The sequence below is a fragment of the Nicotiana sylvestris genome, chromosome 9 (assembly GCF_000393655.2).
Source record: "Nicotiana sylvestris chromosome 9, ASM39365v2, whole genome shotgun sequence".
In the NCBI taxonomy this organism is placed as follows: Eukaryota; Viridiplantae; Streptophyta; class Magnoliopsida; order Solanales; family Solanaceae; genus Nicotiana; species Nicotiana sylvestris.
In genome coordinates this window covers 107,855,437-107,883,289 of record NC_091065.1, presented here as the reverse complement: position 1 = coordinate 107,883,289, position 27,853 = coordinate 107,855,437, and the positions used below count along the sequence as shown (strand labels likewise).

Genomic DNA, 27,853 nt, shown 5'->3' with positions numbered 1-27,853 from the left:
AAAGACCCCTATAATTTAAGGAAGTTCAAGTGAACCAGTAGAAATTCAGCATTAGATCTGACACTCCTAAGCCACAACTTTAGATACGCTCATTAACACGTGTAGAGGCTCGAACCATACAAATTAACCCACTCGCTCGAGCACACCTGGGCCCCACGCGCGCCATCACTCGAAACACAACCATAGACTTCCTCTGCACACACAACACACAAATTCTCTCTCCCTCCCTCTCTCTCTCCTCTCTATTATGTGAATCTCTAGCGTAGGTCTTCTGTGATCTCTGGCGTACGTCCTCTGCAAATTTTAATTTTCTTTTAGACTCGTTTTTTGGGGGTTGAGATGCATAACCTGATCCAGTGAAGAAAAATCGGCCATGTTTGGGCTAAATTTGAAGCGCTTCGGAGTAGATAACTATTGTCGGTTTTACAGCTATGTTTGATTGGAACGACGAAGAGGTGCGTTTAAGTTTCTTCAGCTTGAATGTAGGTGGTGTAGTACTACTATTATTTTAATATATTCAACTTATTTTTCACTTTTATTGTTATTTGGTATGATGGTGACATGAGCTGAGCTTAATTGGAGAAACATTGTTAGTGAGTATTCATGTAGCTGATGCCAACTTGTTTGGGACCGAGGCATGTTTTCTTTAGTGGCATGGGATAAAGGTAAAGCTAAGGAGAAGATGAATGAGAATTGAACCCTGCACCTCAAAACGGTGCAACGTAAGAACTGCTACCACTAGGCTTGCACTTGAAGCTATCACCAGTAGGCTCGCATTCGATCTTTATTCAGTTATTATATTTAATTGAATTATCACAACCATTATTTTTAAAAATAAAAAATTGAATAACAATTTCCTGGGTTTTCTTTCTTTCCTACTTCTATAATTCTGTTAGATATGTGTATGTTAAATTGAGAATGCCGAGAAGTAAGCTGTTTTTATGAAGGCAGAAAACTAGAATGAAAAGACTCTATATTTGATGAGCCTCCAAGCATATGTATACAGAGCGGTTGAAGGTTGTGGGGAAATACGAATACCATGCTGGGATGTTTCTTTAAGATACCGAAGGATCCGTTTAATTGCCTTCCAGTGAATCACGGAGGGAGAGGTGTTGAACTGAGTTAGCTTGTTTACCGAATAGGTGATGTCAGGTCGGGGAAACGAAAGGTACTGAAGCTTACCAAGCACAGATATGTACTCTTTGCCATCAGTTTTGGGTGCTCCGTCATCAAGCAGTAGTTTCGTGGACGTCTCATGGGTGACTGAACACCTTTGCAGTCTTGCATCTGAGTGTCATGTAGCACCTCCTGTATATACTTAGATTGACTGAGAAACAAACCGTCGGCATCCCTGTATACCTCAATGCCCAAGAAATAGTGCAGTAAACCAAGATACTTTAGAGAAAACTTTTTTGAAAGAGAGGTAATTACATGTTGAATGAGTGTTTCATTACTGCCCGTGAGTATGAGGTCATCCACATATATCAGAACATAAATAGTAAATCCCAGATTGTGCAGAACGAAAAGAGAATTATCACACTGCGACATTTGGAACCCCATTTGAATCAATGAGTCAGTGAGTGCATCGTACCAGGCCTTAGGAGCTTGTCGAAGTCCATAAATGGCCTTCTTGAGATGACAAACATAGTCGGGATGATCCAGGTTTTCGTAGCCGGGAGGTTGTGACATATATACATCTTCATGAAGCTTCCCCTGAAGAAATACATTGTTGACATCTATCTGATGTAATGCCCAATTATTATGTACAGCAAGAGTGAGTACTGTCCGAATGGTGGTGGGTTTAACAACCGAACTAAATGTCTTGTGAAAATCAACCCCAGGCCTTTGGGTGAACCCTTTTGCAACTAAACGTGCTTTGTACCTATCAATGGATCCATCAGAGTTAGTTTTAATTCTAAACAACCACTTACAAGGGACAACGTTTCTGGTACGGTCTGGGGGAACTAATTCCCAAGTCTGGTTTTTCATCAATGCATCAAATTCAGCATTCATAGCGGCTCTCCAATGTGAATCTTTTTGTGCTTGCTTGTGAGTTACAAGTATTGGATGTGTTTCTGGCTGGGAGATTTGCAGTGTAGTCAACGATCTTTCTTCTTTTGAAGATGTTGTTTTGAGACCTCGTTACTACATGATTTGGCTCTATTTGTGGAACATGAACAATGGGATCAGTGGGTCGGGACAAACTGTGTGATGAGTTTAGGCGACGCTGATAAACGTGAGTAATTGATGGTCGGCGAGTTGAGGAGATAGGTTGAGTAGAGGGGGAAGGGGGTTGGCTCTGGAAGACGAAGTGGGGCTGTAGGTTTTTAGTAGCAGCAGGTGATTGCTGTACATTAGAAGCAGAAGATAAAGAAGCAGTTTGAATGTTACCTGGGTCATTAGTTGCAGATTGATCTGGCTGTGGGTTGTTTCCCTGTGCGATCTTCACTTTTGTTTTTCATTGTGTATAACCAAATGTATTTGCTATACTGATCAACAAAAAGACAATAGTATCTCTTTTTATCAATTGAAACCACTGGAGAGGGGCCCCAGATCGCTGTAAATTGTTTCTAATAGATATTTGCTGCACAAGGTGTTTGCATAAAAGGGAAATCTGTGAGCTTTATTGCAGCAACAAGAATTACAATAAGTAAATTTATCTTTCGAAGAATATGGAAGATTGGAACTATTTAAAATAGAAAATAAAACTCGAGAATGGGGGTGGCCCAATCTTCGATGCCACAGATGTAAGGAAGGGCCAGTAATGGCGACATTGATGGTAGGGCGAGACAGTGACGACCATTCGTAGAGTCCTGCTTTATTCGGGCCGCACAGAAGAGGTGTTCCCGTAGTCAGATCCTTCACAAAAAATTTAAAAGGAAAAAATTCTATTGAGATTAGGTTGTTTTTGCAAAATTGAGAAATAGAAATAAGCTTGCGCTTGATAGCTGGAGCACACAAAATATTAGAAAGTTTGAAGTCATTATTTGATGCATGTAAATGAGTAGTACCGGTTTGAGTAATTGGAATCCCATTACCATTACCCATTGTTACTTCCTCAATCCCTTTGAAGTCTTGAACATTGTGAAGGGAAGTAGTGTCAGAAGTAATGTGATGAGAGACACCTGAGTCGAGAATCCAGGGGTCACTTGGTGGTGTTTGTGCAACAAAATTTGCCTTTGCTTCAAAGTGGTTATGGGAACGTGAGCGACACACATTTGCTGTATGGCCAAAGCGGTCACATAGTTGACAGCGAACCCGTAAGGGTTGAACAGATTGGTTAGGAAAGTTGCGCCAGTGGGGATTAGCGTTTTGATTGGACTGCCTATTTGGGGTATGCCAGTTGTTGTTATTGTTTGGTGGGTGTCGATTGTTGCGTGGAGTTGGTAAAGAATTCGTGACGCGTTGAGCAACAGCTGCTGTGACTTGTGTGGTAGTTTTCTTAAGGTCCTCATGTTTGAGAAATATCTCATGATCAAGGAGCTTATTAAGAAGTTCCTCATAGCTGATTGGAGAGTCGCGTGCCCGTATGGCTGCGGAGATCTCACGAAACTCTGGGCCGAGTCCGCTCAGTATTTTCACCACAAGTTCTTCATTAGCGATAGGAGAACTTGCTGTGGCAAGTTCATCAGAGAGAGATCGAATCTCTCGCAGGTATTCAACAATCGATTTGGTGTCTTTGGTGACCCGACTGAGATGGTGACGGAGACTAAAGATGCGAGTTTGCGATTTGTTCGCAAAGGAAGTATGGAGTTGATCCCAGGCAGATTTAGAGTTGGCTGCAGAAGCGACAGTGGATGCAATGGTGGCATCAACAGAGGCCATTAGAGCATTTTGGATCAGTTTATCTTGACGAAACCAATCCTTATACTCCGGGTTGGGCGTCTCACGGCTGTTGGAGGTCACTGTTGTCGGAGGAGATGACGTAGAGCCATCAAGATGACCATAGAGGTCATGACCATGGAGTAGCATGGCAATTTGGGCCTTCCATGTAGTGAAATTATGGCTGCCAGACAATTTAATGGGCAACTGAGATGATGGGTTGAATTGGATTAAATGTTTGAACACAGTGGTGTTGTCAGCATTAGCAACTCGTGTAGAGGAACCCATTTTTGCAGAGGGAAAAAAAGAGAGGATCTTGGATAGTTTACTCGTTAGAGTGTTGTTTTGGCTCTGAGACCATATGAAGGCAGAAAACTAGAATGAAAAGTCTGTATATTTGATGAGCCTCCAATGGAGTTTATATACAAAGGAAGTAACCAATTGTGCTAAGCTAATTCCTAGAAGGTAGGAAAATATAACCAGTACAAAAAATAAATTAACCGTAAAAGCTAAAATCCAGTGGATACTAAACTGTAGCCTAAAGTTACTGAACAAAGACCCATTCAAACCTAACAGCAGTAGTACATGCGCTATTAGTTTTTAGCTGTTCAACATCCATTTCCTTAGGTGAAATCATAGCTTCAAAAGAGCTTGTTTGATGTTGCAGGACTAACCAAGTCAGTGAGATAACTTGGAGGACTGAGTTGACTTGAGTGGTAAATATAAGGATACATTAGAGCCAGTTTGGCCTGGTTTTTGGACGACGGGAATGTGCATTTTTCATCATTAAGGGATTAATACCAATTTGTCTATTCAACATTACCTGGAGAATTCTCAATTCTTCCTTGTTCCTTCTACAATCAACCACCTTTTTTCCATTGGAGCTGAATCTATGATTGGTCTCCGCTCCATGAGTGCATTATGAGAGGTGGATATTGTCTCAATCAGCTCCTTCTTTAGTTTATTCTTATAGATGCTTCCCACCAGACTAATAGGCTCGTAATCTATGATACTTGTCCCCATTACCCTTTTGGGATAATAGTTATGAAGGATGTGTTGAAACTTCTTTCAAACTCGTCAGTATCTTGAAAACTCCGAACTGTTAAAAGAAACCCAAGATGAATCTGTCAGTCCAGGAGCCTTGTCTCCCCCATAACGCTCCGCCTCCTCCCTCACCTCCTTTTCTCTGTAAATCCTCTCCAACCACTCCCTCTTTCCTTCTCCTATTTGATTGAAAACTGCCCAGCCCTAGCTTGGGTCTCCAAATCGCTTCCTCTCTATATAACTGTTCATAAAACCTCATGTTATCTCATCCTCACGTAGAATATGACTCTATCTAAATAATTTTGTTGTTTCATCAATAAAATTACAACACATTGATGGTGTGCTTTCCTGTTTCACCATTAGTTGGGTTATAATATATGACATCATTTGGTAGAAACCCTTTCTTTTCAGTCCAATGTCAGAAAGCAAGCACTCACACTGCTTAATGCATGCGGGGAATTATGCTAGTTCAACTCCACCAATGCTGACTTGCTTTTCTGTTTTGCTAGTATGCCTTCTCCAGATTTTGAAATTTGATGGTATACTAAAGCTGGTCTCTATGTGAATTATAATATAATTATATTATTTTCACTTTTGCCTTGCCTTGATGATTAAGTTAGTATTTGCTTCACATCACTGATTGAGAAGGCAAGTAGCAGGCGAGATCACAAAATTTCCATAGTGTTGACTACTGAAGTGTTTTTCCTCTCCTTTTCTGCATCACTCACCTACATATATAAACGCGTGTCTACTAATATGCATTTCTCTATGACTTTAGGCGCTGTACATTTTACTTCCAAGTTATTATACTTGCATTTACTTCTGACACATTTCTTACTTGAATCAGCTAACGGATATAATATGGAGTGATACTGGTCAGAGTGATGACCACACAGTGCCATATCCTGACAGAAGTGAAGAGGAAGCTCCAGCTTATAAAGATAACATTAAGAAGGAATGGGATGTGGAAGCTTCTAGTTTCAAGCCTACTGATCAGAAGAAACCTACAACTAAAACTGATCTGAGTGATTTTAAACTAGACGGCAGTTCCAAACATGACACTGGCGGAGCTACTATCACAGCTGGGTACAGGGGGGAATCAAGCGCTGATTTGTCATTGACCAATGCTACAAAAAGTAATCAAGATTCCTTGGGTGCTAAAGCATCTAATAATCTGACAGAAGTTTCAAAACAAGAATGTTTTAGAGGTGCTAATGCTAATGTTTCTAGTCTTTTGCAGGAAATAAATAACCTGCAGTCATAGTTAAAAATTGGATTTCTTGCTAATAAAGAAAAGAAACAAAAGTTAAATGTTGGATTTAACTGATCATCTTTCTGACCAGATGAGAGAAATCGGCTTGATGATGATTCTCGAGTTTTTCACCATCAGAGTGGGGGCCTGGAGCAAGGCGATTTTATTGATTATGGCTGGGCTAACATCGGAAGTTTTGATGACCTTGATAAGATATTTAGGTAATGCTGACATTACCTTTCTTTCTCTGTTCTTTCTGACTTGTGTATTGCTGTGAAATATATAGGCTTGTATATGCCACTTTTTGTAATGCAGTTGTTTCGGCATCCCGTCATTTCCTTTGATCATTCACAATTTTAAAGCAGAGTCTGGGGACGAAACTTTGTGTTTTTGAGGCAACATGGAAAATTTTGCTTATGAACTGCAAAGTTATTTGATGAAAATAATATTTTATTGATATGATACGATTTTCATGCTATATCTATACAAAATAGAGAAACTTATACAATGTACAAGCTGTAGAAATTATAAGGTAATCCAAACTGTCTGTCCCTCTAAATTGGCATTTAATTACTCTTGGGAAATCACTAACATGCAATCGGGCTCTCCGTAGAAACAGCTAACCTGGGAAATCACTAACATACTACTGGCACTGAGAAAAACAGCAGCCGTGATGCTGATCCTATGGGGCATTGAGACTGAGAAATGTAATACTGTACTTGCGCTTGATGGGTTGTGGGTAACTAAAGGATGGGTAATGATGTGAAGCATATAGAAGCAAAAGTGGGAATGAACGATGGCTGTTCTCCAGCATGTTGGAAATTCACGTAAATGCACTTGGAAAGATGAGGGAAGGAAAGGGTCTTGTAGTTCTCCTAGAATCCCCTTGGAAACCCTCAAGGTTAGGTTGTAGAAAGCATCATAGGTAACAAATGCTTCAAGAAAATTCTATAGCAATCAAATCATGGTCATCAACAAGATGTTGAATTAGAACATTGGTATATAGAAATGTGCATGCATTCCTAGAATTGTAATTCAATAATTAGAAAAAGTAACAAAAATCAGTCAAGTATGGTGGTAAGTATTTCTGCTGCTTCTAGCTTTATGATGACAATTACTTGTGCCGAAACCTGCCAAAGATTTCTACAATTGGTTAGTGTTGGGCAAGAGTGGATAAATGCAAAAGAGGGATAACAGGGCCACACTTAAAATTATGTGACAATCTAAAGAAAGTAAAGATGGAGGACTACATAGGCATTCTATTTCCAATGGGAAGTTAAAACTTGACACTGAAATTTCTGCAACTCAAGATGAACTGAAGCATGGCAAAACAAATGAGTAGAAAAAATTGGCTTCTGTTGAATTTTAGTCGGTGTTTGGACATTATTTGGTTGAAGTTGAAAAAAAGAGTATTTGAATTTGAAGTTGAAAAGAGTATTATTTGTTCATTGTTTAAGACTGGGAATCTTTTCATTTATCTGTATCCTTGTTTTCTTGATCGGTGTTCTTTTCTTGGTTTTCACCTTTTAATTGGGTTTTAGTGGCTTTTTATTCTACAAGCGTTCGGTGCTGCTCATGCTACTAAGCACATGATCGTAGGCCTTTTTGAGGTCTAATTTGCATAGAACGCCTGAATCTCCTTCCTTTCTTCTACAGATGCCTCATTTGCTACTAGAGTCATGCTTAGTTCTGTCTACTCTCAACAAATCATTCAAGGAATATGACACTATTTCATCTAATACTTTTTTAGTCTATTCGAGAGTGCTTAAATTGTAAATGCACTCTACTAGGCTAATACTCCCTCCGTTCCAATTTATGTGAACCTGTTTGATTGGGCACAGAGTTTAAGAAAAAGTGAAGACTTTTGGAATTTGTGGTCCTAAACAAGTCAAAAGAGGCCTAGTGTATTTGTGTGGTTATAAAAGCTTCTCATGAAGGGTGGAATTGTAAGTTTAAGCTAAATTGTTTCCAAATTTATAAAGGGTTCATTCTTTTTGGAAAGGACCAAAAAGGAAATAGGTTCACATAAACTGGAACGGAGGGAGTAGCTTCCTTAATATTTGATGCTCCCTCTTTCTTAGAAAATGAGAGCAGTGAAGTTTGAGCTAATGCTTCTCTTAAACTACTGTGACTCCTAAATGATTCCACTGTCTCCATAATTTCTCCCTTCACCAATGTCACGATCCTAACCCCGAATCCGGTCGTGATGGCGCCTCTCGTGAAGACAAGGCCAGCTAGACCAAAACAGAACACCTCTTTTAAACAGTTAAATACCGTAAATAGTTCAAAAACATGATATAACAACCATAATTTGCGGAAATAACGATACAACAGTAGAAACCATCCTGACGCAGCCCTAACCGGGGTGTCACAAGTCACGAGCATCTATTAGAGTATAAATACAACTATAAGGTCTGAAATATACAAAAACAGGACTGATGAGCCAAAAGGGAGAGAAAACGGTGTTGCGAACGCTGGCAGCCACCTTGCTAAACTCCGATAACTCTGCCACCGATTAGCCAAAACCCACTACCGGGTGTATAAATACCTGCATCTGCACACAAGGTGCAGAGAGTAAAGTGAGTACTCTAACTCAGTGAGTAATAAAGGTAAATAACAACTGAGCAGTAAGAAATCACGTAAGGCAACCCAACATGCTGTATAGAAGCAGTGTAAAACCTTTGAGAAAAACAATGAAGCTGTGAAATCTTTAGAAACATCTTAGCTCAGTTTAAAACCTCTTTCGAAAATGACTTTTTCAACAGTTACGCAAATAAATGCGAAACAGTTAGTGCCGATAAGCACAGAACATTCGCCCCTCGGGCACAAATACCACAGTATAACAGGTAAAATGCCAAGTAAATATGAAAGATGAACACATAAAGGTTTGCCCCTCGGGCAATCTCTCAAAACAGTACCAGCCCCTCAGGCTCACTCTCAGAATAATATTAGCCCCTCGGGCTCACTCTTAGATCATGATGGGTACCCGCGCTCATTGTGGGTGTGCAGACTCCGGAGGGCCCCCTTACGGCCCAAGCGCTATATCAAGCCACCTCGTGGCATCATCATTCGGCACTCGGCCTCACATCACTCGGCACTCGGCCTCATATCACTCAAGCCACCTCGTGGCGTATAAAAGTATCTCAGGCCCTCGGCCTCATATCACTCAGCATATCCTCACATATGGCCCTCGGCCTCACTTAGTCCGAAAATCATCACAAGCCCCTCGGGCATTAGTAAAACAGTAGTTTTCAGCCCAAAACATCATTTAGAAATATCATTTAAGTTTCAAATATGAGTAACAGTGGCTGAGTTTGTAAAACAGTAAATATCAACAGGACTGAGTTCAAATAATAAGTCAAAGCAGTGAGGAAATAGTGATAAAAATCCCCGGAGGGTTCAAATAGTTGGCACGAAGCCCAAATATGGCAATCAACCCAAATCATGATGCTAACAAACAGGTTTCAGTCAAATACGCAGTAAAATCGTCAACGGGACGGACCAAGTCACAATCCCCTATAGTAAACAACCCCACGCTCATTATCAGCGTGTGTCTCACCTCAATATAGCACTACGATGTGCAATTCGGGGTTTCAAACCCTCAGAGTATCATTTACAATCATTACTCACCTCGAACCGGCTAAATCTCTAGCTCGCGACGCCTTTGCCCCTCGAATTGGCCTCCACGCGCGTCAAATCTATCCAAAATCAGAACGAATACGTCACAATATGCTAAGGGAACAAAGCCCAAGCGAAAATAATCAACAAAGGGCGCGATTCCCTAAATTACCAAAACCCGAGCCCTGGGCCCACGTCTCGGAATTTGACAAAATTCACAAAACTAGAATCCTTATACTCTCACGAGTCTAACCATACGAAAATTATCCAATTCCGATACCATTTGGTCCTTCAAATCATCATTTTACATTTTTGAAAGATTTCACAATTTTCTTCCCAAATTCCATTCCAAATCACGAATTAAATGATGAATTCAATGATAGATTCATGTACTCTAGCCAAATCTGAGTTAGAATCACTTACCCCCATGAATTTCTTGAAAAACCTTCGAAAAATCACCAAAACCTGAGCTCTCTAGGTCAAAATATCAAATAAAACCCAAAACCTCGTATTAATAGAGTACCCCACAGATTTCCACCTTCGCGAGCCACACAAAACCGTCCGCGGTCCGCACAAAAACGACCGCGGCCGCACAGCTTTCCTCTATGGTGACAGACTTTAGTATTTTGGCCATAACCTTTGCTACAGATGTCCAAATTGCGATATCTTTACCTTTCTGGAAACTAGACGCGAAGGGCTACAACTTTCGTTTTTGAATCATCTCAAAATTCCTTGTAGATCAAAAGATATGAGCTTCCGAAGTAGGACCAGCGGAATGTTCTTCACCGCGGCCGCACACCATTTTGTGCGGTCCGCACAGCACATGCCGCGGCCGCACTTTGTGCGGATCGCGCGGGTGATTTCCGAGGTCTGCAACCCTTCTGGACCTGCTACATCTATGATTTTTGGCCTAAAACATCCCGGAACCTACCGGAACTCCCGGAACATCAAACCAATTGTACCAACTCATCCCATAACATAGCTCAAACTTGTTCGAAACTTCGGAACGCTCACAACAACATCAAATCACCAATTTAACATAGGATTCAAGCCTAAGAACTCTTAAATTATGCTTTCGATCAAAAAGTCTATCAAATCTCGTCCGAATGACCTGAAATTTTGCACACACATCCCAAATGACACAACGAAACTACTGCAACTCTCGGAATTCCATTCCGACCCCTATATCAAAATCTCACTTATCAACAGGAAAGCGCCGAGATCTCAATTTCGCCAATCCAAGCCTAAACCTTCCACGGACTTCCAAAATGCATTCCGATCACGCTCCTAAGTCCCAAATCACCTAACGGAGCTAACCAAATCATAAAAATTCCAATCCGAGATTATATACAAACAAGTCAAATATTGGTCAAACCTTTCAAATTTTAAGCTTTCAACTGAGAATGTTTTTCCAAATTAAATTCTGATTAACCTGAAACCCAACACCAACGATTTACATAAGTCATATTGCATTACACGGGCAAGTTATGCCCGAGAATTGGAGAGCGAAATGCAAAAGCTCAAAACGACCGGTCGGGTCGTTATATCCTCCCCCACTTAAGCATACGTTCGTCCTCGAACGTGCCCAGGGTTGTTCCAAAAGCCAACCAATTGTTGAATAACCTCACCATGCACATACCCGGGGGTGATCCCACGTCACTCTATCTCACATAGGTTCGATAACACAATATAACTGAATTTTCACAATTCATCCTAGTCCATAAACCATAGAACCACATTTCCTCTTCTGAAATCATTCACAAGATCAGAATCCCACATCTATTTTCCGAATAAGCCCGAACAAGCTGTAATCACCCATATATGCTATCTCCGGTGCAATCACATGATATACCACATAACTCAACACTTGTAGTGATAACTTCTAATCACAGCAGCTGCACACAACATCCGCATACCGATAGAAAAACTCTTATCAACTAAAGTCTCATCCCAACACTTTCATATACTGCCAATGATCACTAAGACACACGGTAAGCCATAACCATTTCCCAGATCAACCATTCAAGAAGCCACTCCTCCTTTGGCAAATACCATAGCAAATTTCCGAGCCGAATCTCCATGTTATCCTTCCAACATGCTGAAATCGAATCCATTCGTATTCATTAATGATCCCAACGATCTACTCTACTCCAACACACTACTCTGGTGGCATGACACATCAATACAGGCCTAAGCCACAACTTGCATAATACGCGCACCAATAAGCAACGGTCCGAACATACTCAAATCATGAAAATAACTCAAATGAGAGAGCTGTACTCAAGCTCACCAGTACCACCAAAACACAAGACTGAGAACCCGTATCGCATCATAGGAACAAAACACATGAATCTAACCCGCGAGGTCATACCTCCACATAACTTTGCTGCGATGCGTGATCCTATCCAACACTGCTCTACATGAACCACCTCAAATCATTATGCTCGAAATCGACAACCACGCACAATTTGATGTCTGGAACCAAAGCAATCATTACACCCACGGTGAAACAAATAACATACACCACGCACACCCGATAGGACATAACCGATACGCCGTTCACCGAGCAACACCCAATTACTCTTCCCGCTCGACTTCCACTATGAAACCCCAATAGAACCGCACTATATGTGCCTATAACCAACAAATCATAACATCTCGCAACACAGAAAGGTAACTCATGGATCTCCCCAGATTACTAATATGCTCAATAACAATCAAATCAACACACCCCTCAACAGTACAATTCAGAGCCAACCCAGCCGGCTCAAATTAGAACATGCATCCACATTGGCCTGCCAACGAACTCCTTATCACAAAAATCCTGGAGCTGCTCTTCAACTCCTTTAACTCTGCCGGTGCCCGGCATCAAATCAATATCGAATCAACAACCTTGCCCGACGACATGCCCGGCCACAAGAAACACATCGAAAAAGTCCCTCACCACCGGAACTGAATCAATGGTAGAAGCCTCTACACTGACATCCATCACGAAAGCCCAAATAAGAAAGACAATCCTTCCCAGCCGTCCGCTGGGCCTTCGAAATATAAAACCACTCCACTAAGGCATAATCCTACGGACCTCGCCACTCAATCCGTGGCATTTCCGGCATAGCCAACAGTGTTGCCTTAGCGCAATAGTCCAGAATGACACAACACGGAGACAACCAGTCTGAACCTAGTATCCCATCCAAATCTAACATGCCAAGCACAAAAGATCCGCTCGGGTCTCCAAACCCCGATAGTCACTAAACAGTGCCGATACACACAACTTACAACCACAACATAGCTTGAATGTCAGCAGTCGATCTAACAAGAAAGCGCCGCAATTCTACCGAAGCACCATCAACTTAATCACATTGCCTCTTCTGAAACATATACCCTCGTCAAATCACTCCCATTTAGCAATACCATTTCCTTAATCATCTGGAGATCATCCCCCTAATCATCTGAAACTGCTCGTGCTGCCTAAGAATTTTATGACTTTCCGTTCAAGACTGAACTGTAACCTTACACACGCAAATCTCAATCCTCCACAACACACCGCATATACCATACCATCCTAGGATAACATGAGAACTTTATCTCCCTTCTGAGCCACAAACATCTACGTACTCCACTAGTCAAGAACTTTCCATTGATCCCATCTAGAAGGAAATCACTATGCATCCCATGCTCCTCACGTCAATAGGAAAAATATACCTCTCTAACTGTGGTGGAAACCATCTAGAACTCCCCGAATTCCTTTTGCACAACACTAACTCATCAGGACTGAATCCTTCTAACTCAACCGAGCTACGCATGTCACTAAAACCCAAAAGAATTGCAGCGAAACACCTGCAGAGACCCATTACCTCGAAAACACCCAAGGAACTAATCATATCCTTACCATACCGATCTGGCCTACTACCACGATATCCCATCTATTCGAGTTTCCTTCTGATCTACCGTTAGCTTGACACTTCTTCTTGCTACAACGCCACAATTCCTCAACCCAGACTCACCACGCGCGACCCAAGCATGAAACCACACTGTCTAAGGCTTATAAGCCGCTGAGTACTCTCTTAAATGTTTTCAAAAGCACCACGTTCAAAATACCTACCCCGAAGGGGCTTCCTGCGAATCTGGAACCATTACATTCCTAATCTTGACATCTTCCAAATGAAAACTCAGTTCTTAACCACATATACAACTTTAAAATACCCAATTGCTACATGTAGAATCTTTTAAGACATTAGAACCACTCTCGAGAGTCATTCACTCGATTCAAACTGCAATTAGTCTGATCAAATGAACCGAACAACCTGTGTCTCATTGGCACTCCGACACCGCAGAATGTAATCTCATCCTAATACAACCAAGCAGCTTCCTGCTCTATGCACCGAGCATTCTTGCCAATAACAACTCAAGACATCCCGTGATTCTCACACACCTATGAAGCATAATATAATCTTTGTCAAAATCTTCCTTTACTCGAGCCATCCTCGGTCTCAGTTTCCGCAAGCCATAACTGATTCACCAGCACGCCTCAAACTGGAACCAACATAGCACCTAACTGTGCAATCACCTAATCAATAGCAGGCTCCCCCACTTGGCTCGAAGCTATAGATCAGCACACACTCAATAACTCATAACGATTATACTCTATTGATGCCATGATACCATAGTGAGATTAAACTCAAATCTTTTATAAGCCTGTGAAAACACAAATCATCTAGAATTTTAACTCTTCTACAAATCCCGTATTCCACTCTCGCAACAGTTACACCCACTCTCTAATCGACCCAATTTAAATTGCAACATATATCCTTCACTCGCAAATGAGATCTTCTAACAGACACATAAGGATCGTACAACCTCAGAACATTTCGTAGGAGACAACCCACCTGCTTTGCCTCTAACTAACATTTCTATATACCTTCCACCGTCATAAACTGTACACAGTCACTTAGTCTCTCTGAGTCTGAACTCATACCGCAACATGAAATTTACTTCACTCACAATTGGGAAACATGAAAAGATCCTTCACACGCCCATAACTCGGGGCTATACCTCGAATCAAGACGGAATTCAAGCACCTAATAGTGCTTCTATCCTCTAGCAGACCTTCTCGTCGCTTCCAAATCATGTGGATACATCTCGCAGTACCAACATACTCATCACATAGCTATCCAGTCGTCACTTCCACTAGTAGGGACAATACCGAACATATACGTTCAAAAATACTTGCTCACACAATCAGCACCTCGGTGCTCAAGCTATAGGAAAAGATCCGGCCTCAAGTCCTCCAAACTGGCCCAACATCAACTCACAGAGATCACATCTCGCCCCTCGATCAGGGAAGCACAAGCCATCAAGGCACATCTGATACTGAGCGCTCATGCGAGCATGCGAACGCGTGGAAGGAATTTCAAGAGTTACTTTTCAAGCTGAATCAAGGACGCACGATAAGAATTCAAGAATGTTATGTTTTCCTAAAGGTTCCGCAGCCTCTCGAGGATAAATACAGACGTCTCCGTACCGATCCGCGAGACTCTACTAAACCTGCTCATGATTCGTGAGACCTATGTAACCTAGGCTCTGATACCAACTTGTCACGACCCTAACCCCGAACCCGGTCGTGATGGCGCCTCTCGTGAAGACAAGGCCAACCAGACCAAAACAAAACACCTCTTTTAAACAGTTAAATACCGTAAATAGTTCTAAAACATGATATAACAACCATAATTTGCGTAAATAACGATAACAATAGTAGAAACCATCCCGACGCAGCCCTAACCGGGGTGTCACAAGTCACGAGCATCTATTAGAGTATAATACAACTATAAGGTCTGAAATATACAAAAACAAGACTGATGAGCAAAAAGGGAGAGAAAACGGTGCTGCGAACGCTGACAGCCACCTTGCTAAGCTCCGATAACTCTGCCACTGATTAGCCAAAACCCACTACCGGGTGTATAAATACCTGCATCTGCACACAAGGTGCAGAGAGTAAAGTGAGTACTCTAACTCAGTGAGTAATAAAGGTAAATAACAACTGAGCAGTAAGAAATCACGTAAGGCAGCCCAACATGCTGTATAGAAGCAGTGTAAAACCTTTGAGAAAAACAATGAAGCTGTGAAATCTTTAGAAACATCTTAGCTCAGTTTAAAACCTCTTTCGAAAATGACTTTTTCAACAGTTACGCAAATAAATGCGAAACAGTTAGTGCCGATAAGCACATAACATTCGCCCCTCGGGCACAAATACCACAGTATAACAGGTAAAATACCAAGTAAATTTGAAAGATGAACACATAAAGGTTTGCCCCTCGGGCTCACTCTCAAAATAATATCAGCCCCTCGGGCTCACTCTCAGAACAATATCAGCCCCTCGGGCTCACTCTCAGATCATGATGGATACCCGCGCTCACTGTGGGTGTGCAGACTCCGGAGGGGCCCCTTACGACCCAAGCACTATATTAAGTTTTCTCGTGGCATCATCTTTCGGCACTCGGCCTTACATCACTCGGCACTCGGCCTCACATCACTCAAGCCACCTCGTGGCGTATAAAAGTATCTCAGGCCCTCGGCCTCATATCACTCAGCATATCCTCACATATGGCCCTTGGCCTCACTCAGTCCGAAAATCATCACAAGCCCCTCAGGCATTAGTAAAACAGTAGTTCTCAGCCCAAAACATCATTTAGAAATATCATAAGTTTCAAATATGAGTAATAGTGGCTGAGTTTGTAAAACAGTAAATATCAACAGGACTGAGTTCAAATAATAAGTCAAAGCAGTGAGGAAATAGTGATAAAAATCCCCGAAGGGTTCAAATAGTTGGCACGAAGCCCAAATCATGATGCTAACAAACAGGTTTCAGTCAAATACGCAGTAAAATCGTCAATCGGGACGGACCAAGTCACAATCCCCAATAGTAAACAACCCCACGCTCATTATCAGCGTGTGTCTCACCTCAATATAGCACTACGATGTGCAATTCGGGGTTTCAAACCCTCAGAGTATCATTTACAATCATTACTCACCTCGAACCGGCTAAATCTCTAGCTCGCGACGCCTTTGCCCCTCGAATTGGCCTCTACGCGCGTCGAATCTATCCAAAATCAGAACGAATACGTCACAATATGCTAAGGGAACAAAGCCCAAGCGAAAATAATCAACAAAGGGCGCGATTCCCGAAATTACCAAAACTCGAGCCCCGGGCCCACATCTCGGAATTTGACAAAATTCACAAAACTAGAATCCTTATACTCTCAACCATATGAAAATTATCCAATTCTGATACCATTTGGTCCTTCAAATCATCATTTTACATTTTTTTAAAAAATTTCACAATTTTCTTCCCAAATTCCATCCCAAATCACGAATTAAATGATGAATTCAATGATAGATTCATGTGCTCTAGCCAAATCTGAGTTAGAATCACTTATCCCGATGAATTTCTTGAAAAACCTTCGAAAAATCGCCAAAACCCGAGCTCTCTAGGTCAAAATATCACATAAAACTCAAAACCTCGTATTTATAGAGTACCCCACAGATTTCCACCTCCGCGGGCCACACAAAACCGACCGCGGTCCGCACAAAAACGACCGCGGCCGCACAGCTTTCCTCTGCAGTGACAGGCTTTAGTATTTTGGCCATAACTTTTGCTACAGATGTCCAAATTGTGATATCTTTACCTTTCTGGAAACTAGACACGAAGGGCTACAACTTTCGTTTTTGAATCATCTCAAAATTCTTTGTAGATCAAAAGATATGAGCTTCCGAAGTAGGACCAACGGAATGTTCTTCACCGCGGCCGCACACCATTTTGTGCGGTCCGCACAGCACATGCCGCGGCCGCACTTCTTTTTGTGCGTACCGCGCGGGTGAGTTCCGAGGCCTGCAACCCTTCTAAACCTGCTACAGCTATGATTTTTGGCCTAAAACATCCCGGAACCTACCCGGAACTCCCGGAACTTCAAACCAATTGTACCAACACATCCCGTGACATTGTTCAAACTTGTTCGAAACTTCGGAACGCTCACAACAATATCAAATCACCAATTTAACATAGGATTCAAGCCTAAGAACTCCAAGAACTCTTAAATTATGCTTTCGATCAAAAAGTCTATCAAATCTCGTCCGAATGACCTGAAATTTTGCACACACATCCCAAATGACACAACGAAACTACTGCAACTCTCGGAATTCCATTCCGACCCCTATATCAAAATCTCACCTATCAACCGGAAAGCGCCGAAATCTTAATTTCCCAATCCAAGTCTAAACCTTCCACGGACTTCCAAAATGCATTCCGATCACGCTCCTAAGTCCCAAATCACCTAACGGAGCTAACTAAATCATAAAAATTCCAATCCGAGATCATATACAAACAAGTCAAATATTGGTCAAATCTTTCAAATTTTAAGCTTTCAACTGAGACTGTTCTTCCAAATTAAATTCTGATTAACCTGAAACCCAACACCAACGATTTACATAAGTCATATTGCATTACATGGAACAAGTCATGCCCGATAACTGGAGAGCGAAATGCAAAAGCTCAATACGACCGGTCGGGTCGTTACAACCAATCCCATCGTTGTTGGGAAAAGCTAATGTGAAGCATCCGATCCTGATGCTTCCCCCTCCCCCCCCCACACCACTTCATAGCGTCCTTCTTCGTGCTCTGATTTCTCCCTCTCCTACCTTATTTGACTAAGACCATATTTGTTTTTATTAAGATTAAGATATGCAATATGATTTAGACGTTTGAATCTAAATACGCATATGAGTATTAAGATGTTATATTAAGAACTGAATATTGAATAATTAAGATTGTTTGTTTTCTCAGCATCTGAATGTATAAAATTTATTTTTATTAAAAAATTAATAATATAAATTCAAAATAAAATACTAATTAATCTAATATTATATGAATAAAATAATTTTTTTTAAAAAAAATATATAGCGATTGGTGGTGGTGAGGCCTAACACTGATAGTTGGGTGCCAACTGGGGTAGTGATTGGCGGTAGTGTTGGCTGATGGTGGTAATTGTGGGCAGTAGTTAGTGGTGATGTTGGATGGTATTAGTTGTTAACAATGGTTGTTGATGGAGATGGTGACTAGTAACGGTAATGATATATAATGGAGGCTGATAGTGATAATGGTCAGTACTAATGGGTGGTTGGTGATGATGGTAGTGAATAGTGAATAATGGTGCTGACACCGGACATTGGTGATTTACAACGGTGGTGGCTGTGACTGAAGATGGTTGTTGTGAGTGGTGGTGGTGGTGGGTGGTGTAGTCTATAATAGTGGGCGGTGGCGGTGGTGATAATGGTGGTAGCGGCAACAGTGGTGGTTAGCTATGAAAGTGTATGGAGTAATGGTGAAATGTCATCTTTGCATAAATTTTTGAATATACAACATCTTAATGATATTAAGACTTTGTTATAAATCTTAATCATTATGATCTATTAAGACCCATAAGTGATTGTAAAATGAAAAAAATAACTTAATGGTTAAGATCTAAATATTTAAAATCTAAAATACAAACACATTTAATGACTGAGATCTGAATGATTAAAATTTAAACCTCTATTAAGTTGCAAACAAATGAGGCCTAAACCTTGTCTCACCCAGGATAGGTCTCCATTCCTCCTTTTCTTTGTACAATTCGGAGAAAACCTACTATTGCCTCCTTTTCCCCTTCCAATCCCTCCTATACGAATTCACCCACTTCTATGGTCTCCACTAAATTATTGCATGAATTGTACTTTGTGTGTGCTAGATAGGAATATATCTTAAAGTATTGTGTGTTATGCAGTTTTCAGTAACAAAGCATGCTAGATAGGAATTTATCTTAAAATTTTGTCTGTTATGCGGCATAGTTATATATATCTTCGATGGAGTTTAGATCATCCGTGGTTATATTCATCTGACTCAATATCCTCACAACTGATATTTTGCAGCAACAGCAACCCAATATTTGGAGATACAAGCCTTCCTAACACTCATGATCTATGGTCATCTAGTAAAGATGTGACAAGCAGTTCAGATAAGTCGGTTCCCCTATCTATTGACTCTCTGAGTTTGGCTCTAGGATCTCCGCGAAGCCCATCAGAAAGATTAGAAGTTAAAGCAGAATACAGGCTAGATCAGGAGAAGTCCTCCACTGGTGATGAAGAGAATGCTAGTGATATCACATCTAATGTGCATCTGTCTACTGATGCTAGGGACCATGGTGGAGTCAAAAATATGCTTTTACAGAATGAAAAGGTAATGGTACCGGATCTAAAACTATCTCATACCAATTGTATTTTCTTCAGTATGTAAATGATTGTATCTCTTGTTCAATAATTTTTTAAAGCTAAAAGGATACATGTTGTAGCTTGAACAGACAACATCGCAGATGGGAGGATAGGGTCTTCCATTTAAATGCTGGAACTATCACAGTCCCTGCTAGATCTCAGAAGGATTAGTTTTTAATGTTCCCTAGCTCACCAGTGAAAACTAATCCACAATAATTCACTTATTACATAGGGATGATCTTTCATTTTCACTCCTTCCACTTCTTGTTGGGTAAGTAATATGAAGGTAGTATGAAAAGAAGTTTAGATAGAAAACTGGATTCAGGTCTTCAAAGAAGATTTAGGCAAGAGACATGCATGATAATTATTTGTCTCATGGTGCTAGTTAATTGTGCATTGTGACTGTATTGATTGGTATTTGTTCATAGGAAGTATCAAGATTTCTACCTTAGCTGGACCGAAGCCTAACATCACATATACAATGACAACAACAACAACTAGGCGTCAGTCCCTAACCTCACATGTAATTGATGATATATTGTTTCTTCAGATATTCTAGCAGAGAAGAGTCTGTAGGAGAGATGTCATAATCGCTTGTGGTATTAGGTCATCCCCTCTTGCTGCCAATGTTTTTCCCTCATACCACTGGTATATATGTGCTTATCTGTATGCATTTCACAATTTCTAAGCAGGTTAAGGAAGATATGAGGATAAATTAAGACAGACGTTCTTCTTTGAGATCTGTTATCTTTTCTTTCACAAAATTTTCTCTGCAGAGATTGGTGGAGCCAGAAATAGGTTTCAAAATTTACTGATAAAAAAAGAGGGTCTATGACAAGCTATCTTGCTTAGCTGATTTCCACGTTATTCAATTTTCTTCAGACATCAAAATAGAAGTTTCTCATTCATCGAGTTCTTTCATATCCAGTTAAGAGAAAAAGGGAATCTCTAATTTTCGATCTAATTGGCAAAGCCTACTTCATATAGCTGGTGAAATCATCTGTATAGTTTCTTCAGATCATTAAATAACTTTTAGTAAGAGAAGTTGTGAAGCAAAGATTAATAGTTTCATGGATAAAATAGCTCCAAGATGCAAACCTTATATTTCTGCAAAAGAACAATAAGACATTTTGCGGAGATGGTTGTTTCCGGGGCTGCTCTATGTAAGATTTTGTACCATCTTGGTACTTATTAATGAAACTTTTACCTTATAAAAAAGATAAGACATCTTGCGGAAGAAAAGTCCGTTATTGACTTTGTGATGATTATGACCACATATATTTAAAGACATTGCTGCACATAGCCCTCTCTCTCACCTGCCATTTTTCTTTTTCTTTTTCCCTGTTTACGGTAAAATTTGTTGAACATTTGATTCCTCCAATCCACAATTTGGTGTGTTATTTTCTGATCTTTTGACTTTGTAAAATTATTATATAAATGGGAAAGAGAATACGTGTAGTGGACCCAGATTGTTACAGGAACGTGGTTGTACTTAAAATCATGGCTTTCAGGAATAATGAGAGCTTCCTATGCAGTTGTTCTGTACTTCCTCCTTTTTCCTTTTTCCTTTTTCCTGTTTCCTTTTTCCTTATTTTTAGTTTATGTAGGTAGCATTTTCAAATGGCTCTACAAGCTCTTCTTTTTATAAGGTAAATAATTTTTTTCTGATAATATTTTTTTTGGAGAGACATAGTCAATGAGGATTCATATAGTTTACTTCAACATGTTTGGGACTGAGCCATAGTTGTTGTTGTGGGAAAATCTCCCATATACAAGCAATATACCAAAAGTAGAGAATCTACAACATAATATAATTCTCTATGAAGGACACCCAATATTCTATACATACTGGAACCTCATTGGTGTAGCCAAAAAAAAAAAAAACTAGAAATGAGAGGCTATTCCAGTATTCCTAAGTGTACGTGACTATTCTCTATCCCATCAAAAGCTCTCCTATTTCGTTCCTTCCACAGGACCCACATAAGTACTAGCGGCGCAACATCCGAGGCTCTTCGACCTCTCTTCTTCTTAGTTTCTAGCTGGAAAGTGCTTTTGTCACTGTGCACATGGCTTTACAAGCTTTATCACAGTTTTTCTTCAACTCTCTTTCCTTAGGTGGTCGGCATTGTGAATTTGGGAAGTAAATCAAAATGAAATCAAAATGCTATTAGTGGTGCTTCATGTTGCAAATGTTCAAGTGGAAACTCACTTGTGGTGTGAGTTTTTGAGATGGTTCGGGATGCAATGGCGATGTGAAAATAGTGAAGGAAGCACTATCCAGCTTGGAATTTCAAAAGAAGGAAGAGACATCAAGGAGCTTGGAGGTTGCCCCACTAAGCACTCATGTGGTTCCAGCGGAAGGAAAGCAATAGGAGAGCTTTTGATGGCATAGAGTATGACTATGTACATTTGAGGAATAGCCTCTCATTCCTAGTTTCTTTTTGGTGAACCCATGCGTTTTCAGTATATATAGAAGGTTGAGTGTCGTTCGTTGAGAATCATATTATGCTGTAGATCCTTTACCTTTTGGTATACTGCTTGTGCACGGGAGATTTTCCCATTATTTACCTTATAAGAAAATCATATCTTCATACTTTTTCTACAAAGGAAAAGTTTGCTGCTGATAAATCTTGGATATAAAGTAAATCCAGAGGACAATCAACTGGAAACTTATTTTGCTTCGGTGAAATTGTGGAATTATTCTTGGATATCATTGTAATCACTCACTAAGGCTCCACCTTGAAAACTGTTAAGTAATTGGGAACAACTCTACTTACGTCAACATGGATTGTCATCCCTCAAGACAAGGTGGACAAAGAAAAATAACTCCCCCTGCACTTGCATGCGAAACTAAATTTGAGTATGCTGACTTGAGTGAGTGTCATATATTTATTGTTTTTTTTTGTTTTTGAACATCAAAGTGTTGTTCTAGTTGTTTTCGTGTGTACAGGGAAATAAGCAGGAAAGAATATTGAAGGGTCGATTTAAATTAGAACAAGAAGGTGAACTTGCTCAGTTGCAGGAATTATGCGGATCTGTGTCTCCTCAAGTGAACACGTTTGGCATGCCATATGTAACGAATCAACCTTATCTCGCTTCAGAGCTCAGTCAACAGAGCCAGCTTCAAGGACCAGAATGTTTGCAGCACAAACATTTCCCAGGTCCACTTTTTGCTTCTTCTACCTATGGGGATATGGGGAATCACTATTCTCCCATGCCTGTCTGGTCACAGGTCCATTCTGGACAAGCAAGCGATCAGCGCGTCCTTTCAAGTTATAAAGCTTCTCCAGGCAATTCAAATCATTTCAGCAAGTCTCTAGATGCTTCGTCAAAACCTTTGATGATGACACCTCAGGAAAAAATTGAAAAACTGAGAAGGCGACAGCAATTGAGAGCAATGCTTGCCATTCAGAAACAGCAGCAGCAGTTTAGCTATCAAATGTTATCCCCTGAACAATCTGCAATGCAAGGAGGATCTGTTGAAGAGAATTTGAGCTGCATCCCTTCTCTTGACCCAACCTCACCTTTGGAACAGGGTGACTCCAACACCGTTTGTTTGGCAGTTGAAGAATCCTCAGTGGAAGACACGGCACTATATCTTCTTCGGGATGTTATCTCAAAGGTTCGTGCTCGCACTGCCACCAAATAAAGTTTCATGGTATTATTTCTTCTCCACAGAATCTTAATGGTCAAATGGATGATTCCTTTCAGTTGGACCTCCAAATAAGACTTTGTATCAGAGATAGCTTGTTCCGACTGGCTCAAAGTGCTACACAGAGGCAATGTGGCAATGATAGTTGCAGCTCCAAGAAGGGTGGAAGAGAAGTCAGCATCAATGAAATAAACACCAATAACAGGTTTGTACCTAAGTATTAACACTCTCTCACAATTGAAATATGGTTCTTGTTCGCCAGAAGCAATCTAGCAATCTCATTCCAGTTGCTCTCTGTTCTAAGAAAAACAAGAGCCTGCATGTAAAAAGCTTTCATAATATGACCTGCATCACAAAAATCTCCATTGAATATATTCATAGATGTTCCTAGCCACAAGATTTGAGGGGTTTGCTCTTAATGTCAAGCCTTCATGCTTCTTGCTTTGCAAAAGGAATGCATAAATGTCTGTTTTTAAAGAAGTGTATGTAATAATGGTATGTTAAAGGCCAATCATTTTTAGATTATAGCAATATCATATATTACTTTTACTAGAGGATTTTTGACTTGTACACCAATAGTGTCATATCCAAGTTTGTATTGAATTTATCGAAATATTTTTTTTTTTTTTTTGGGGGGGGGAGTGGGGGATAACTGGTGTCAAAGGCTCGCTTTAGGCACGCTTAAGTCCGGAATATAGGTGCAAAACGGAATATATGTGCAAAACCAGTTGAGCGCTTTGCCTCGCTTATCCAGCGCATCAGTGCGAGTACTAAGGCACTTATGTGTGCATCTAAACAATAATTATAATTTTTTTCAATTCTTTTGTCCATATAATTGTTTCTAGTGTTTATAGTTAATTTTCTTGACTTATATACTTATAAAGTTTTTATTTTCTTCTACATTTGCACCTTTCTTAATTAAAGCACGTGCTTCATTTTACGCTCTAGGTTTAAAACCCCAATAGATCTGAGATCCTTTTCTTTTTTTGACTTTAGCCTTTCATGATACTAAGAGAGATGGATAATTGCAATGTATTGATCTAACTTGCTTGTGGACACTCAACTTGTATCTATCACAACTACTCCTTCCGTCCCAACTTATTTTGGTACTCTTTCAAGATCAAGGTGGTAACACATATGTATTTGCAAATCAAAAAAGTTTGAGTCGGTGAAACAGCTTGTATTTGCTAATCAATAAGTTGACTCGATGTGCGAGAAAACTAAAAGAGATGAATAGTCAGGATAGTCTTGCCAGAGCAATAGCTAAAATCTTTAAACTGTATTTCATCTCCAGTAAACTGCTAGCTTACTTAAAGTCATTGAACTCTAACTCATTTCCAGTAAAAATCTATTGTGCTCTGCTCTTCATAATGTGCTGAAATACTTGATATTCTTCGGTGTTCAAGGTGATTGGTAATCATAGTAAATCTTCACAGATTTCTTAACTTTGATCTTTAGGTCCTTTCATACTCTTTCAAGCCTTGTTCATTCACAATTGCCTTGCACAATGATTCTGAATTCAGTTTCTGCTATATTTCTTGATAGACCTGTTGTTTCTTACTTGTTCAAGTAACCAAATTTCCTCAGATGTGGATACAGTAATATGAAGCTGATCTTTAGTCCTTTTTTGAAGCAGTTCGATCAGCATTGGTGAATTTTTTAGTGTCCCTTCTTGTATTCTCCTCGAAGTACAGACCTTTGACAAATGTCCTCTTTAAAAACCTCAAGATTCTATAAAATTCCTCTGCAAGTTGTTTATCTGGATCATCATTGATTAACTTACCATACTGACTGAAAAACTAATACCAGATCTAGTAGGGGAAGGATAAATTATTTTCTCAACCAGCGTTTTGATTTCTCCCCTTGTCTACCAGTGTGCTATTCTCTTTAGACCCCAAATTGGTGGTTGAATACATTATGGTAGTAGCATGCTTGCAGCCAAGAATTCCTATTTCCTTTTAACAGGTCTTGAACAATACTTTCTACCAGAAAGAAATTCGATCTCTTTATCGAACCACTCCATTCCTAGAAGATACAACAACACAACAACAACAACAACAACAACAACATACCCAGTGTAATCCCATATAGTGGGGTCTGAGGAGGGTAGTGTGTATGTAGACCTTGCCCTTACCCTTGTGGAGGTAGAGAGATTGTTTTCAATAGACCCGCATCTCAAGAAAAGCATAAGCACAACAATAATGAAAAAGAAATACGGTAGTGTAGAAGCCATGAAAAGAAGCAGCAACAACAACAAAATAATAAGATGACTGAAGAGAAAGAAATAACACGTAGTAGTAGAAATCTAAGAATAAGAAAATACGAGAAGACGTATATGGAAAAGAAAAACTAATGGAAACAGAATTAGATGTGGTTAGAGCTTCGTGTTGGCCTGGATCAACCATCTATTTGTGCGCATATATATGATGTAATTCAATTTCAAAATTAAAGTTAATTAGAAATATTATACTTCTTTCTTAAGGTGTAAAAAAATACGACAAGTTTAGTAGTTATCTTATTGATGTTCGGAAAGTATTCTCTCGATCTAAGAAGTATTAAGTACCTAATTCTATATTCAAATTAAAGCTGAAATTAAATTTGTATACTGCAGAATTGAACAAGAAATTGAAAAATATAACATTTACTTGATTTAGTACCACCAAATTGAAGTAGCAAGGGTGAAGGAACAACTGATATGACTTCCTCTGATCATTGAATTGTATGCAATATAAATATTTCTTTCATCAAACAGCTTCATAATTTGGCAATTGTTGTAAAGATGCATTATCTGCTTCATCTCTGCTTTTGTAGTTCTACCGTTTGATGCATGATGAGTGGAAGACTGCATTCTTTTCCTTTAAACAAAGTTCTCTCTCCAAAATGCCGTTTTGCACTAGCAGCCTGTCTAGATCAGGTTGATTATTCAGCATCTACCCAGAATTGTACTTAAACTTGTTAAAATTTAAGCTCAAATCCCTAGTTATCCAAAGGCACGTGCATACATCACTTATAGGAACAAAGACCGTGCCATTTTCCATTTTCTGGTCTCTTGTTTGCCAATGCGGTTTTGTTTAATAGAGCTTATTGAAGTCAGTAGAATTATTCATTAACTTCAGTACTTATCAGTTTCCAAGAGAGCCCATACAACGAGGATTTAATATTCGTGGGAATGGTTTCTTCAAGATTGTGAATTGAGCTAAATCCTAGCAACAACTTACTGCTTCATGCATTTTAGAACTGACCTCAGCTTTGTAATGTGTCCCATACTCTCAATTACTCATCTTTATGTAAGCTTTGAATTTACATTAAATTATGATCATGGATAGCTGTGAGATTGCAGCTCTAGTATCCTTGTTCATTCATATTCATCTAGGGGAACATAGGTCGTGTCCAGGGCTTTGTGAGCATATTCATCATTTTTCTGTTTCCATTTTGTTACAGAATTGCGAGACCACCCAATGTAGAGACTGAAACGAATCCAGTAGATCGCATTGTGGCTCATCTGCTCTTCCATAATCCCTCGGAGTTGACATCAAAACTTGCTGAAATTCCGAAATCATCAATGTCTGCCATGCTCAAATGTGAAAGAAAAGCAATTGGTTCACAGAGCTTTTCGAGCAGCTTTTTACACCAGAATTCTGTAACTGATCCAATCACAGCTCACCAGGGAGTAAAAACTTCTACCTCTCATAATGAAGTGGATAAACTGAACAGTAGCCCCTGCCTTGAGACTTCAGAGAATGCATCAAACAATGAAGGAGCAGATGTTAGTGTTATTGGGGTTGAAGCCGCCTCATGAAACCATCCTATTGTCAAATATATACAAGGGTAATTGTTTCTCCATTTATCTTATGATTGTAACACGTGATCCATGGCTGAACAAATCCACTAGTAATGAGGATCTCCTCTTTCATTGTAAGCCAACTGGATACTGAGTTACCAAGATTTGACATTTTAGGAGTCTTTATGTTGTGCCCTGGAAGAAACCTCTTTTACACTAGTGTAATGCTTTTTTTTTCTCTTACCTTCTGTAAGAAAACTAACTGCCCAGCGGGTAAACTATGTTCACACTTGCATGCTAAGCTATTGCTTTTTGTTGTAATGAAGATTCTCAAGTAATGAACATACCTACGTCAACGAAATTAAGACCTAATATTGTTATTTGACCA

The 27,853-nt window shown here is 39.9% G+C and overlaps 1 protein-coding gene across 4 annotated transcripts; it reads left to right on the top strand.

Moving 5' to 3' along the window:
• Positions 1-141: 141 nt before the first annotated feature.
• Positions 142-27,853, top strand: LOC104234453 (protein LNK2). 4 transcript variants are annotated; one of them, XM_070156641.1, is made up of 8 exons: positions 142-455; positions 5,714-6,002; positions 6,210-6,339; positions 19,694-20,000; positions 21,640-21,681; positions 22,965-23,654; positions 23,744-23,889; positions 27,126-27,853. In XM_070156641.1, the coding sequence occupies exons 1-8, from the start codon at positions 432-434 to the stop codon at positions 27,481-27,483; spliced, it is 1,986 nt and encodes a 661-aa protein (XP_070012742.1). In that variant the 5' UTR covers positions 142-431; the 3' UTR covers positions 27,484-27,853. The 4 variants fall into 4 exon arrangements, with proteins under 4 accessions (XP_070012742.1, XP_070012739.1, XP_070012741.1 ...); XM_070156638.1 differs by having other exon boundaries at positions 143-455; positions 5,714-6,074; XM_070156640.1 differs by lacking the exon at positions 21,640-21,681 and having other exon boundaries at positions 145-455; positions 5,714-6,074; positions 22,983-23,654.